Raw genomic sequence first — 14093 nt, forward strand, 5'->3', positions numbered from 1 at the left:
GAAGTTTTATTTCAAGTTCTTCTTTTGGGTAAATTATATTATCTCCTTTAACTTGTTTCGTTTGTTAATTTCATACTTTAAATTTGAGAGTTCTATGTGTTTGACCAAAAAATAATAATCTTTGATTAAACTAATTAATCGGTTATTAAGGAGGGTTAATTCTAGTTAGTGTTAGTAAACTGTATTTATAAAATAATTCTGGAGAAGATAAAATAACATATAAACAGAAATGTAAACGAAACAGAATTTAATCCGAGCCCACTGAATTCACAGTGCTTTCTTAAGGAATTTAATCCCCTCCTATTACCCAAGGTTGTGGATTATTTCCTCCCAGTAGAATGGATTACACACTGGTGTATTGGTACTTCAAACCCCAGTGTTTCAGCGAACGCAAAAATCAGTAGCAAATCACACTTACTGTTGGTGTCACACCTCCTTTTTCTCGTGGGGATAGAGAGTTTTTTCAATTAAAGTGACATTAATCGAAATGATATTATTTGTTTATTCGGAGTCGCCACTTGAAATAATTTATGATGTCCCAAATCACCGGTTTATTTTAAATCCCAAATCCAGGAAAATTGACTCTATTTTTGGTCCGTGAAATACGGAAGACCGGGTAAGGAATTCCGTTTACCCGGGAGAAGGTGCTAGGTACTCCCGAGTTTCGTGGTTTTAGCACGGTCGCTCAACTATTAATATTTGGCCTAATTATCTGATTTATTACATGTTTAAAACCTATTATGCGTTTTTACTTTTTAATCGTTTTTAATTAGTTATGAAATTATTTCTGGAACAAGTTACAATGTCGTACACACGTTTGTTTCTGTATACATTGCGAATCGCGTCACGGGAACCGTACCCACGATCTACAACATGCTTATTTTTATTATTGTTCGAAGTTATGGTCGGGTCACATGAAATGCACACCCGAGTTTGGATTTATGTATCGTGACTATGCCACGGGAATGTACTCATAGTCACGATAATTTATTAATCGCGCCTAAAGCAAAACTACGACTGTTTATAATTTGTTGTTTCTATATTTGGGATTGTGTATGAAGGACAAGAGCTCATGCAATTAGACATTGTGAAAGTGCGAGCTTAGATGCTTTGTTGCCTAAAAATTTATTATGTTTATCTAGGCATTTACTTTGCATCATGAACCGAGGGACCTTGAATTAATGGAAGATTCATTGTGTATGAAATTTTAACAAAAGGCGAGAAGCACTGATTATAGAAGTGGATTAAAGAATTCAATAAAATTATTCAAATCCTAAGTGGTTAGTACTTGGTCACTCACGTTCAGCTCCTCAACCAGTCTGTTGTGAGCATTCATAGGCTTACAATTGAACCCAAATGACAGTGGAATGAAGAGTCAATTGGACCACAAATTGGGCATGCTGTCTGGTCTGGGCCGCCTAACATGCCCAAACCTGTTAACATTCAATCGCAGGCTTCTAAATCGATTCGTGTATATCACAAGAAGTATAATTAATCACGAGATAATACACGATTACAAAATTTCAATGTCACAACATCAAACAATTTACAAAGATCTTAATGCAAACTTTACAACACAACAAACCTGTAACCAGCATCCTATCTTTTGAAATTAAACAATACTATCTCAATTAATCGGTTAACATCCCTCATGTTTTTGTTCTCTGAATTCTTTATTCCTCTCACATCCTCAGCATTTATCATACAAACAAAAATGGACAAAACTTAAACTCGATTGGATTAACTGACACAGGTAATCAGTGGACAGCTACTCGTATTTCAGTATATTAAAATAGTGGCCTATAGATAACAATAACAACAAATTGACAATGAGTCTCACAGAGTAACACTTATACACAAAACCATTCTATAAGTTACGCAACAAAATAACTAAACAAATCAAGTTTGCATATGATATTAAAACAACTACATAATGTGTAAAAGACCTGATTGCAAATAATTCTCATTAAAATAAAAAACCAAACACTGTACAGCAGGAGAATGAGAGAAAAAGTACTTGACTGCTGAAAAATTCAAATTAAGAAAATAAGTCTCTGATGCGGAATAGATAAAATCAGATACTAGACTTGTAACTGAAAACTGATGCTAGCCAAATAAAGGCTAAGGAAACCTCCACTAGGATAATTTCAGCAAGATCAACAGCAGGAGCAGTGCAGGAACAACTTTGTTCTTGATTAAAAGTCCACTTGAAGAAACAGAATTGGTATAAAATCGCAGTAAAAAAAAGCTGAAAACTCTCTTTTACTATTTTTTCTTTTTCTCAGATTTTTCTATGATTTTTGGTGCTTTTCAGATCTGGAAACTCAGATATTCCAGCTGCTGTGGTTTTTTTCTTTTTTCTCTCCAACCTAATGAATGAAAGAGGATCCTTTTATAAGAGATTTTATGGGCAACAAAAGCATAATTTCTAATTTACTCTCCTCTCTAAACTTTGTTTCTTTGTTCATTTACACCCCAGATTCTCCAAATCATGCCTATCTTCTGTTTTTCAAGGGCAGAACCCTTTCTCCCCTTCAGTTGTAACAAAAAATATTCTCTACATTAAGTACTAGACTACCCTTCCCACTCCCTATAATTATAAATGACCAGACCCACAGTTGTTGGGCCTTCTACTGTCAAGACCAAACTTACGAAGTCCAAATAAAAAAAAAAAAACCAAAAAATCAAATAAACAAACAACTGTGAGAATAAATTTAAAATAGGACTAAACTAATTAAACATTAACGAGCTCTAAAATTAAACTTGCTAATTAACAAATGAGCCTAGAAAACAGTAATTTAAACTAATTGAAAAAAGGAGAAGAGCATTACCAAATTATTGCTCATGACATAAAGGAGCATCACTGAACGATGAGACAACGGCGAAAAACCAAGCGGACTCCTGCAACTTCGCAATGGGTCGAAACTAACCTAAAAAATCTATAAAAAATTAAAAACAATTATTGGTAATTTTCATAAAAAATACCAAAATCTAATTGTGAATTTTGTTGGAGTATTTTAGTTGGGCAAAAATTACGTGCTCACAGCTGCCCCTCTTGGCTCGGAAACATGAAGAGTTTTTGGGCAAAGATAAAATGAGAATCATGAACAATATTTGCCCGTATGATACTCCATGAGAGGCATTTTGAAAAAGTTTGAACGAACTTTGCTTCGGAGGTTGCCTACATATCCTTGGCTATAAAGGAATGAGGTCGGTGTAGTTCTGGAAGTTTTGGTAGCTGGGACTATCGAGAAGCTGTGATTTCACTGTTGTTGTTGCTGTTACTGCTTGCTGAGCTCCTTATTACACCAACATAAAAATGAAAAAGACTAACTAAGCCTATCGGCTACGAGTTACAAGATTCCTATCTATGAGTCTTCTGAAGCTCGATCTTGAGTCTTCGCTGGTTCTTCATACAGACTCTGATCTAAATCTTGATTCTTGTTAGCTGCAAGTGCTGGTTCATTCTCCTTCAACCTCTCGGATCAAGGCCTTGTGACTTCAATCATGTCTTGAGCAGTCCATATCTTTTCTCCGCTTCTGCACTTTGAGTTCACTTCTTTTTCTTTTCTTCTTTTCTTTTATTTGGATTGATACTTCTTCTTTTGGTCGTCTCGAACCTTGTGCCTCGAGGTATAACCTGCTCAGACATCAAAACAAACAAAACGAACAAAAAATTTTGCCCCAGTTTTTTAGTAGGAAAATTTCGTGAGTTATTTGTAATAGAACTCTATACTACTTCATTATTGAAAGCAAATAAAAAGTTGGGATTGTGTACCCTTGGGAAGATAGAGATTAGGGATTGGAGACCCTATGTCTAAAAAAATAAAATCAACTAGGGAGTGGAGACCCTATGTTGGAATATCATCAACTAGGGAGTGGAGATCCTATGTTGGCATCAACTAAGGAGTGGAGACCCTATGTTGGAATTATCATCAACTAGGGAGTGGAGACCCTTTGTTGGCATCAACTAGGTAGTGGAGACCCTATGCTGGAAAACCATCAACTAGGGAGTGGAGACCCTATGTTAGCATCAATTAGGGAGTAAAGACCCTATGTTGGAAAATTATTAAATAGGGAGTGGAGACCCTATGTTGGAATATCATCAACTAGGGAGTGGAGACCCTATGTTAGCATCAACTAGGGAGTGTAGACCCTATGTTGGAAAATCATCAACTAGGGAGTGGAAACCCTATGTTGAATCAACTAGGGAGTGGAGACCCTATGTTGGAAATCATCGACTATGGAGTGGAGACCCTATGTTGGAATCAACCAGGGAGTGGAGACCCTATGTTGGAAAATCATCAACTAGGGAGTGGAGACCCTATGTTGGCATCAACCAGGGAGTGGAGACCATATGTTGGAAAATGTAGCTAGGGATTAGGGACCCTATACTACCATGATTTTGAATCTTATTTCTTTTTATTTTATTATTAATTTTTATTTATTAAGAGAATGAGTAAAATGATGCAGAGCTATTTTAGTCTCTGCGCGGTTTCCTTTTGTTACACCTGTTTCTTGCAAGGTTGCTTTAAATTAAACATGTTTTCTATTTTTCAAACAAAGAATAATTTGTCAGTTTGAAACAGTGGTTGATTTTGTGGCCTTGAGCGTTTCAGTCGCTTGATATCGGCCCGGCTTCTTTGATGAAGATCTCAATTACAACTGCTTGTTCCCTGAGGACCGATTTCATTTCTGGCCCTGGAGAAATTTGGCTTTTCCAAAACTTTAACATGGTGGTTAATCACGTGGGACTTAACCTTTTTCAACTTTATTTTGCCTTTGTGGGAATTCAACTTTGATCTCCTTTTTTTTCAGGAGTTTTTATTTCAAAGCATCGGCCATCATGGCCAGTCGAAGTCGACTCGATGCACTTGCCGAGGCTGGGTGCCTTCTTAAATATTTGATCGTGTCAAACAAAAGAGCTGTAAATAAATCTTTCCATCCTTTCTTTGTCTTAGTTTTGGAACATAATTCGACCGAAAAGGATTCAAAGAAAAACAAACAATGAAATGGACAAATGAATTTAGACGAGAGGTATCGTTTTCGGGGAAGAGAAATAAGGACTTATCAGGAGTGCATGCGGACTACAATAAACATGACATGCCTCTTGAACTGGATGACTGATCTGTGTAAACCGTCCAACTCTCAAAAATTCATCACAACTTATGCCTTCAAAATTGAGAAACCTTGCCAGGACTCTGTCGATGCCGATGGCTGTGAGGATCCCCTTTTCGATCAGTGGCGCCCTTTGAGGTTTTTCACCAGCTGACCTCTCTCATTTCGCTTCTCACCGTCGCTTTGTAGTGCTCTTTGCGAGTTTTCACTAACAAGACTCTCTCATTTCAATTTCTCTGCTTACCATCGCCTTATGGTGCCCGTGAGGGTTTTCACCAATAAGACTCTCTCATTTTATTTCTCTCATTTTGATTGTATCAGATCCAAGCGATTGTATCCTCCAATTCTTGAACATTCTCGACGATTGATCGGAAGGACTTGAAAAGGATTTGGGTAAAAAGAATTTGGACTGAATTACAACTTTGGAACCTTTCAGGCGAAACCATTGCCGAAACATTATAACATCTTCTCCAGTTTCACTTTTGGGGGAATTTGGATTTTTGTTTTGGTGTGAATGAACCCCAGAGAGAGACTGCCTACGTATCCTTTCGGAATTAAGTCGAACGTAGTTCAAGGAACTTTATTTTTTATTTTCTTTATTTTTCTCTTTTCTTTTGTTTTTTTACTTTTCATAACAACTTCCTGGTTCCAAGAGGGTAATCAAAGAAAAAGGGAACCGGCTCAAAGGGTTTGCAAGGTTGGTAGTATTTGGGTTGCGAGAATGAAAGCCTTCATCATCCCAATCAGAGAGCATTAAAATCGCATAAAATGGTCAAACATAATACCTTTTGACCGCATCTGCATTGACAGTTGTTTCGAGGTCATTTCTTTCAATGTCTCCCAAGTACAACGCTCGTCTTGGCAACACTCTTATTTTAATGTAAGGCCCTTTCCAATTTGGAGCAAATTTTCCTTTTGCTTCTTCATGATGCGGGAGAATACGTCTCAAAACGAGTTGCCCCACTTCAAAGTTTATAGGCCGCACTTTCTTGTTATAGGCATGATCCATTCTTTGTTGGTACAACTGCCCGTGGCAAACTGCGGCCATCCGCTTTTTATCAATCATAGTTAATTGTTCCAACCGGGTCTTGACCCATTCATCATCTTTGATCTCAGCTTCGACAATGATTCAAAGAGAGGGAATTTCAACTTCTGCAGGTATTACGGCTTCAGTGCCGTAAACCAATAAATAGGGCATGGCCCCAACTGACGTGCGCACGGTTGTGCGATATCCCAATAATGCAAAAGGCAACTTTTCATGCCACTGTCTAAGACTTTGAATCATTTTCCTGAGGATCTTCTTGATATTCTTGTTTGCAGCTTCAACAACGCCATTAGCTTTGGGCCGATTAGGGGTAGAGTTACGATGTGTACTCTTAAATTGTTCGCATACCTCCCTCATCAAGTGGCTATTCAGATTTGCAGCATTGTCCGTAATGATAGTTTTAGAAATACCAAAATGACAAATGATGTTGGAATACATGAAGTCCACCACCGCTTTCTTGGTGACGGCTTTGAAAGTGACTGCTTCAACCCACTTTGTGAAATAATCAATGGCAACCAAGATGAATCTATGCCCATTTGAAGCTTTCGGCTCGATTGGCCCAATGACATCCATACCCCAGGAGACGAATGGCCAAGGTGCTGACGTAGGATGCAACTCTAAAGGTGGTGCATGAATCAAGTCACCATGTATCTGACCCTAATGGCACTTCCGGACAAAATTGAAGCAATCATTTTCCATGGTCATCCAGTAATAACCTTCTCGAAGGATTTTCTTTGCAAGGACATATCCATTCATGTGGGGCCCACATACTCCCGAATTCACTTCGTTCATGATCTTTTAAGCTTCTTGGGCATCTACACACCTCAAAAGATTTAGATCTGGGTACTTTTGTGCAAGACTTCTTCGCTCAAGAAGAAACCGCTGGCAAGCCTTCTAATGGTTCTCTTTTGGTCTCCACTGGCTTGCTTGGGATATTCCTTTGTTTTCAAAAACCTCTTGATATCAAGATACCATGGTTGAACATCTGGCTCTATTTCAAGTGCATTGTAATAACCATGTCTTTCTCGAATTTGGATCTCTAACGGGTCAATATGGACATTGCCCGGATACGGCAGCATTGAGGCCAAAGTAGCTAATTCATCAGCTAACTCATTGTGGAATCGAGGAATATACCTGAACTCGACAGACTTGAACCGTTTGCTGAGATCTTCCACTTGTTGCATGTATAGGATAAGCTTGATGTCTCGAGTTTCCCATTCACCTTGAGCTTGCCGAATAATCAAGTCAGAATCTCCCATGATTAACAATTCCTCCACATCCATGTCAACTGCCATATTCATACCCATAATGCGGGCTTCATATTCAGCGGTGTTGTTTTTACAGAAGAACCGAAGTCGGACTATGGCTGGATTGTGCTGACCAGTGGGCGAAATCAAAATTGCCCCAATCCCGACACCTTTTGCATTTATAGCTCCATCGAAGAACATTTTCCAAGCATTGGTGTCTTCTGGAATTACTTCAAATGAATTTACTTCCTCGTTCAGAAAGTAAGTACTTAGGAGTTGGTATTCATCATTAACCAGGTTCTCAGCTAGATGATCTGCCAAGGCTTGAGCTTTCATCGCCGTACGGGTGACATAGACAATGTCAAACTCAGTGAGCAGGATTTGTCATTTTGCTAACCTTCCCGTGGGCATTGGTTTTTGGAATATGTACTTCAGAGGATCCATTATGGTTATGAGATATATGGTGTAGGCCAACAGATAGTGTCTAAGTTGGGCGACCTAAGTTAGGGCGCAGCAAGTTCTTTCAAACAAAGTATCCTTGGCTTTATAACTAGTGAACTTCTTGCTCAGATAGTATATGGTTTGCTCTCTCTTCCCGGTCACATCATGTTTCCCCAGGACACAATCGAAGGAATTTTCCAAGACTGTCAGGTACAAGAACAAAGGCCTCCCAAGCTCGGGTTGGACCAACACTGGCGGATTCGACAGATTTTCTTTGATTTTGTCAAAAGCTTCTTGACACTCATCCTTCCATCTGATTGCTGCATCTTTTTTCAACAGCTTAAATATGGGCTCACACGTGGTAGTCAGCTGAGCAATCAACTTGATGTAATTCAATCTTCCTAGCAGACTCATAACCTCTTTCTTGGTTCTCGGAGGTGGCAAATCCCGGATAGACTTTATCTTTGTTGGATCTAACTCGATACCCCTCTGACTGACTATAAACCCCAGAAGTTTCCCAGATGGAACTCCGAATACACATTTAGCTAGATTCAATTTCAAGTCATACTTGCGCAGACGCTCAAAGAACTTTCTCAAAACCCGCACATGGTCTTCCTGCATTCTGGATTGAATGATCACATCATCCACATACACCTCAATTTCCTAGTGCATCATGTCATGGAATATGGTAGTCATAGCTCTCATGTAAGTTGCCCCGACGTTCTTTAAGCCAAATGGCATGACCGTATAACAGTAAGTTCCCTAAGGTGTGGTGAAAGCCGTCTTTTCTACGTCTTTTTCATCCATCAGAACCTGGTGATACCGAGCATAACAATCCACGAAAGATTGTATCTCATGTTTGGCACAGTTGTCAACAAGAATGTGGATGTTTGGCAATGGAAATTTGTCCTTGGGGCTTGCTTTGTTCAAATCTTGATAACCAACACACACGGGTTTTCCCATCTTTCTTCGGCACTGGGACCACATTAGCCAACCATGTGGTGTATCAAACCACTCGGATCACACCAACTTTCAACTGTTTGGTGACTTCTTCTTTGATCTTATCACTGATGTCCGTCGTAAACTTTCTCTGCTTTTGTTGGACAGGTGGTAACCGGGATAAGTTGGCAATTTATGCACTACCAAATCAACACTCGGTCCTGGCATATCATCATAGGACCATGCAAACACGTCTTTGAATTCGAAAAAAAGTTGGATCAATGCATCTCTAGTTCTTTCATCGGCGTGAATGCTTATCATGGTTTCCCGGACCTCTTCTGGACTACCCAAAATAACTGGCTCGGTTTCATTTATGTTTGGCTTAGGCTTATTCTCAAATTGTTCCAGTTCTCGATTTATTTCCCTAAAAGCCTCATCTTCGTCATATTCCGGTTCTTGATTCATTATTTCACAGTTAGACAGCATTTTAGGATCTAGGCATGAAGTCCGCAAGCATGTCATGTTATTCAAGTCCGCATTATTAGAACTGGAAACAAAAAGATAAGAAAAATAACAAAATTAGAATAACGAAAAAGGAGACATCCATTAACGATGAAATATTGATTTCATTTCATTGAATTTGAAGATAAGAGGGTTTACATCGAAATCAAAAGACAATAAAATAAAAACATTCGAGTTACACCTTAAAATAACTTGTAATGTAGAAAATATGGCAAGACTGGACTACCACGATTCCCCCCTGACAGGGAATAGGGTAACCCTCCAGTTTTGAAGCTTGGCATTTGGTCCCATGTACAGCACCTTAGCAGTGCTCGTTCCTTCCCCCGGCTGAACCATGTAGGACTCGTACAACATTTGTTTCATGGAATCACAAATATCCTCAATATCTTCAGTCGTGAAGGCCTCTTCCTCTTCTTCTTCATACTTGGGTTTAACAAATGACTTGGCGAGATGTAGAACAAGCTGAGGCAGGACCCACCCATTTTTCTTGCGCTTATCAGCCCATTTTATGTCGGCATTTATAGCTTGAAAATGTACGCCGAAGAACTTCTTATTGGCGTTCGAAGTGATGGCTCTGTGATGCCTTGTAGAGATACCCCGAGCCCTTTCCCAGGCTTGTACCCATATTTAATCATTTCACTCGCTACCATAACCGATGTATTTGAGAAGCAAGGTTGAGGAAACGGGTCCTCTTCTTCACATTGGTTGGCGACCACAATTTTGAAGGCTTGATAGACGATGTGCTCACTTCCTTCTCTAGCTTCGAGACACGGGACTGACGGGTCCCTGTAAATGGACTGTTCATCCTCCCCGTGGAGAACAATTTCTTGGTTTTCATGTTTAAACTTGACTATTTGGTGGAGAGTGGAGGGCACATCCCCTGCAGTGTGAATCCATGTTCTTCCTAGGAGAAAGTTATACGAAGTATCCATGTCCAGAACCTGGAAAGTCACTTCGAAATCCACAGGGCCAATGGTCAGAATCAAGTCAATTTCCCCTATTGTATCGCACTTGACACCATTAAAAGCGCAGGCACAAACATTGTTTGGTCGAATCCTTTCTGTGCCAATTTCCATCCTCTGAAGCGTTGAGAGAGGGAAAATGTCGACCCTGGAGCCACCATATAGCATGAACCTCTTCACATAATAACCTTCGCATTTGACAGTCAAGTGAATTGCGTCCTTAGCAGGTGCTGCCCCGGCTTTTGTTTCCACAACTTTTTCTGCAACTTGAGGAGTTGGCATGATTTTCTTCTTATCATTTCTGGTCTGTTTCCCCGCGCTTTAGGTCTTGCCTCTGAATCGGCAATGGCGATGATGGCTTTCAAAGCTGGATCAACTCTTTATCATAACAATCATTCCAATAATCGGCTCGTTGTTGTGAGCCGATAATGGATTGCTAGTCACATTAGGGATTTCCTCATCCCTCAGCAACACTCGCTTCTGTTCTATCAAATTCTCAACTGTCCTCTTGAGAGTCCAACAATCCTCCATATCATGACCCTCTGCCCCCGAATGGTAGGCACACCTGGTACCGGGTCGGTATGATGGAGATTCCAGATTTTGACGATTTGGAGGCACATGTTGCAGTATGCCTATCTGGATAAATTTTGGAAAAAGGCTAGAGTAGGATTCACCAATAGGGGTGAAGTCACTTTTCCTTGGAGGCTCACGGGGGCGTGTATTATGTTTGTAGTTGCTCTGTGGTGGACATGGGTTATATGGAGCTTGGTGAGGATGGTTATTTCTATGAATTGGAGCTCTGTTTTGGTTGTAGTGCTGCTGTGGCCGTGTATAAGGTTGGGTGTTCATCAACGTAAAGGGAGGGGGTGCCACGGCATATGCTACATCTTGATGGGGTAGTAGTGTTGTGGGGTTCTGGAAGGCGGATAAGAATAATCACGGGATCGACGAGAGCTTCTCGAACTTGAAGCCATCATGGCTCCTTCTTCCCTTTTCTTTCGATTTACTAAACCTCCCGAGCCGTTTTGAATGGCTTGGGAAATGGCTCTTAAAGCAGATTAACTTATGATCCGGCCAGCTTTTTGGCTGTTTTCTACCATTTCTCCGATATTTATGGCTTCGGCAAAAGGTTTGCCCATGGCAGACATCATGTTCTGAAAGTAATCGACCTCCTGGGCCTGCAAGAAAACATTTACCATTTCTATCTCATCTATTGGTGGCTTCACTTGAGGTGCTTGCTCACGCCACTTGATAGCGTATTCATGGAAACTTTCCGCGGTTTTCTTCTTAAAATTGGTCAAGGAATTTCCAGCAGAGTCGCGAGAGCTGTCACACCTGCTTTTTCCCGAGGGGATAGGGAGTTTTCCAATTAAAGTAACATTAATCGAAATGGGATTATTTGTTTATTCAGAGTCGCCACTTGGAAAAATTTATGGTGTCCCAAGTCACTGGTTTATTTTAAATCCTAAACTGAGGTAAATTGACTCTATTTTTGGTCCGCGAAATACACCCTCTTTTAAGCTTGTTTTAGCTTAAAAAACTCAATAGTTAGAGCTAATAACTTCAGACCTTGAGTTGACAGCACGAATATATGAGCAGTGAAGGAATGGAGTTAATGTGCTAACAATAAATGTATCGAATGTAATAATGTGCGTGAAGTATCAAGTATTAAATAACAACAAATGGCAATAAATGTAAATAAGGAGGAAGATTCACCCAATATTAAATGAGGTGAATGATTCCTCCCTCTGACAATGATAAATGACAAGAATATAAGAGAATATTGAGCACTTTCTCAGATCTGGTGGAAATGACAATAGATAATCCAAAAAGGTCGAATCCCTCCAGAAAGTCGTTCTTTGTATTTATCTAGAGAGCTTACTTTTCGAAAGTGTTCTTATCATATGGAATATTACATGCCCTTTGCCTTATCTCTCATTCTATTTATATTGGATATTCCAAAAGAATCCTAAAAGTACAAATAGAGGAAATATTTAAGAGAATATTCCCTCTGAACATCCCAATACAAAACTAGTCGTTGCTACTATCTGCTCTACTCGACTCGGCCGTGATTGACCGCTTGGCGACTCGTTCCGGTGATCACTGGTCGACTTTGGCCAAATTGCCCATGATAAATTACAAATTACTCCCGATAATCACCTCTTCGTGCTGAATTTCCTCAATCGGATTTTGACATATACACTAGCACCCGTAGAACAAGCACTTTATGTTATGAGATTAATATAAGGCTATATGGTGGGTCGGGCCCGGGCCTAAATGGGCTAAACGGGCCGGGCTAAACGGGTCTGGGCTTAGCGGTCCCGGGCTTCACGGTCCCGGACTTCGTGGGCTCAACGGGTGGGACCAGCCCGTGACGGTCCTAAGCCCATATGGTCCTGGGCTAAATGGGCCGGGCTTGTGGGCTTAGCGGGCCTAACGGGCTTTTTTATTTCCGGGCTTTTTTTTTTAATTTTTTTTGTTTAAGGCAATTTCTTGTAAACCATATATGTATGTATATATATTAATTGCTCTTATACATGGATATATAAATATATGTAGTATATATAATATAGAAATCTAATTATTAAAGTGCTTGACGAAAAAGTAAAATAACAAAATAATAGTAAAACTAAATTGGCATGCATAATAAATTAATAACAAAGTACAACATGAAGCATAAATACGTCTAATAATTTTAAAATAACACAAATTGTTGAAAAATCTTAAAGACGAATTTGCGGATAAATACCCTCAACACAATACTTTATATGCCTCCTTAAAATGCCTGTGGTACACCCTGAACGAAAATTTAAGAATCTTCCACAGTTCTTGCACTTTAATATTTGGCCTTCTTCATTTTCTTCAAGCACTTCATAGTATTGCGACACAAATAAGCGCACTCTTTCCGAACGAGGCATGATTTAACTTGAAAATTGAGATTGAGACTTGAAGTCTTGAAAATTGGAGATTGAGAGATTGAGAGAAATTTAGATTGAGAAATGAGTATTGAGTATTGAAATGAAGAAGAGGGAGGGGGGTATTTATAGTGTTAGAGAAGGTTAGTTTTGTAAATTGAAAAAAAAATGGCTATTTGTGCAATATGACCGTTGGTGGTCATTGGGGGTGGGGCCCTCATTTTGAAAAATCTTGTTTTGTAGTATATATAGTACTACTTCTTCAAGTATATATAATATATATAGTATACTAGTATAGTATACTATATATAGTATGTTATGTATATATATTCCCTTATATATTTTCTTGTAGTATATATTGTATGTTATGTATATATATTCCCTTATATATTTTCTTGTAGTATATATTGTATGTTATGTAAATATATTCCCTTACATATTTTCTTTTAGTATATATTGTATGTTATGTATATATATTATAGCTTATAAATAATTGCAAGTTAAAGACAAAAAAATATTGCAAAGAGATATTCAAGGGCATGTCTTATAATTTTTATTACCAAAAATGGCATATCTTTCTTAGTCTTCTTCCCCCCAATGGAATGAGCACAACAAGGTACTAATACCACCATTAAAAGGAAAAAAAACTAAAGAAGATATGCCAAAGTACAAGTTACACCATAATCTACATTGTATCTCTAACAAATCTCATAAATCCTTCAAGGTTCGGAGGAGGTTCCGTTGGTGGTGGCGGAAAAGAAGCTTGTTCATCACCGCTTCCGGGCGAAGCAGCATCCTCCGCAAGTTCCGCTATCATTTCTTCATAAGCTTCGTCTATCTCCGGTTGTGATTCTGCAAGTCCAAAGTTTCTTCTTTCCGAGCGGATCCAATCTCTGAATAGTAC

General features: G+C 39.1%; 1 protein-coding gene across 1 annotated transcript; it reads right to left on the minus strand.

Moving 5' to 3' along the window:
* Positions 1 to 3368: 3368 nt before the first annotated feature.
* Positions 3369 to 7458, minus strand: LOC109214798. Its single transcript, XM_019378749.1, has 2 exons — positions 7136 to 7458; positions 3369 to 3477 (listed from the first exon to the last, which is right to left on the minus strand). The coding sequence occupies exons 1-2, from the start codon at positions 7456 to 7458 to the stop codon at positions 3369 to 3371; spliced, it is 432 nt and encodes a 143-aa protein (XP_019234294.1).
* Positions 7459 to 14093: the final 6635 nt, after the last annotated feature.

The sequence above is a fragment of the Nicotiana attenuata genome, unplaced genomic scaffold, assembly GCF_001879085.1.
Source record: "Nicotiana attenuata strain UT unplaced genomic scaffold, NIATTr2, whole genome shotgun sequence".
Classification (NCBI taxonomy): domain Eukaryota; kingdom Viridiplantae; phylum Streptophyta; class Magnoliopsida; order Solanales; family Solanaceae; genus Nicotiana; species Nicotiana attenuata.

Bases quoted from the DNA above. Each gene is read 5' to 3' on its own strand.
- LOC109214798 (XM_019378749.1), bottom strand. From the start codon at position 7,458: ATGGCAGTTGACATGGATGTGGAGGAATTGTTAATCATGGGAGATTCT. The intron at 3,478-7,135 runs GTATCTTGATAT...TTGATCCGAGAG, and splicing joins GAGCCAGATGTTCAACCATG to GTTGAAGGAGAATGAACCAG.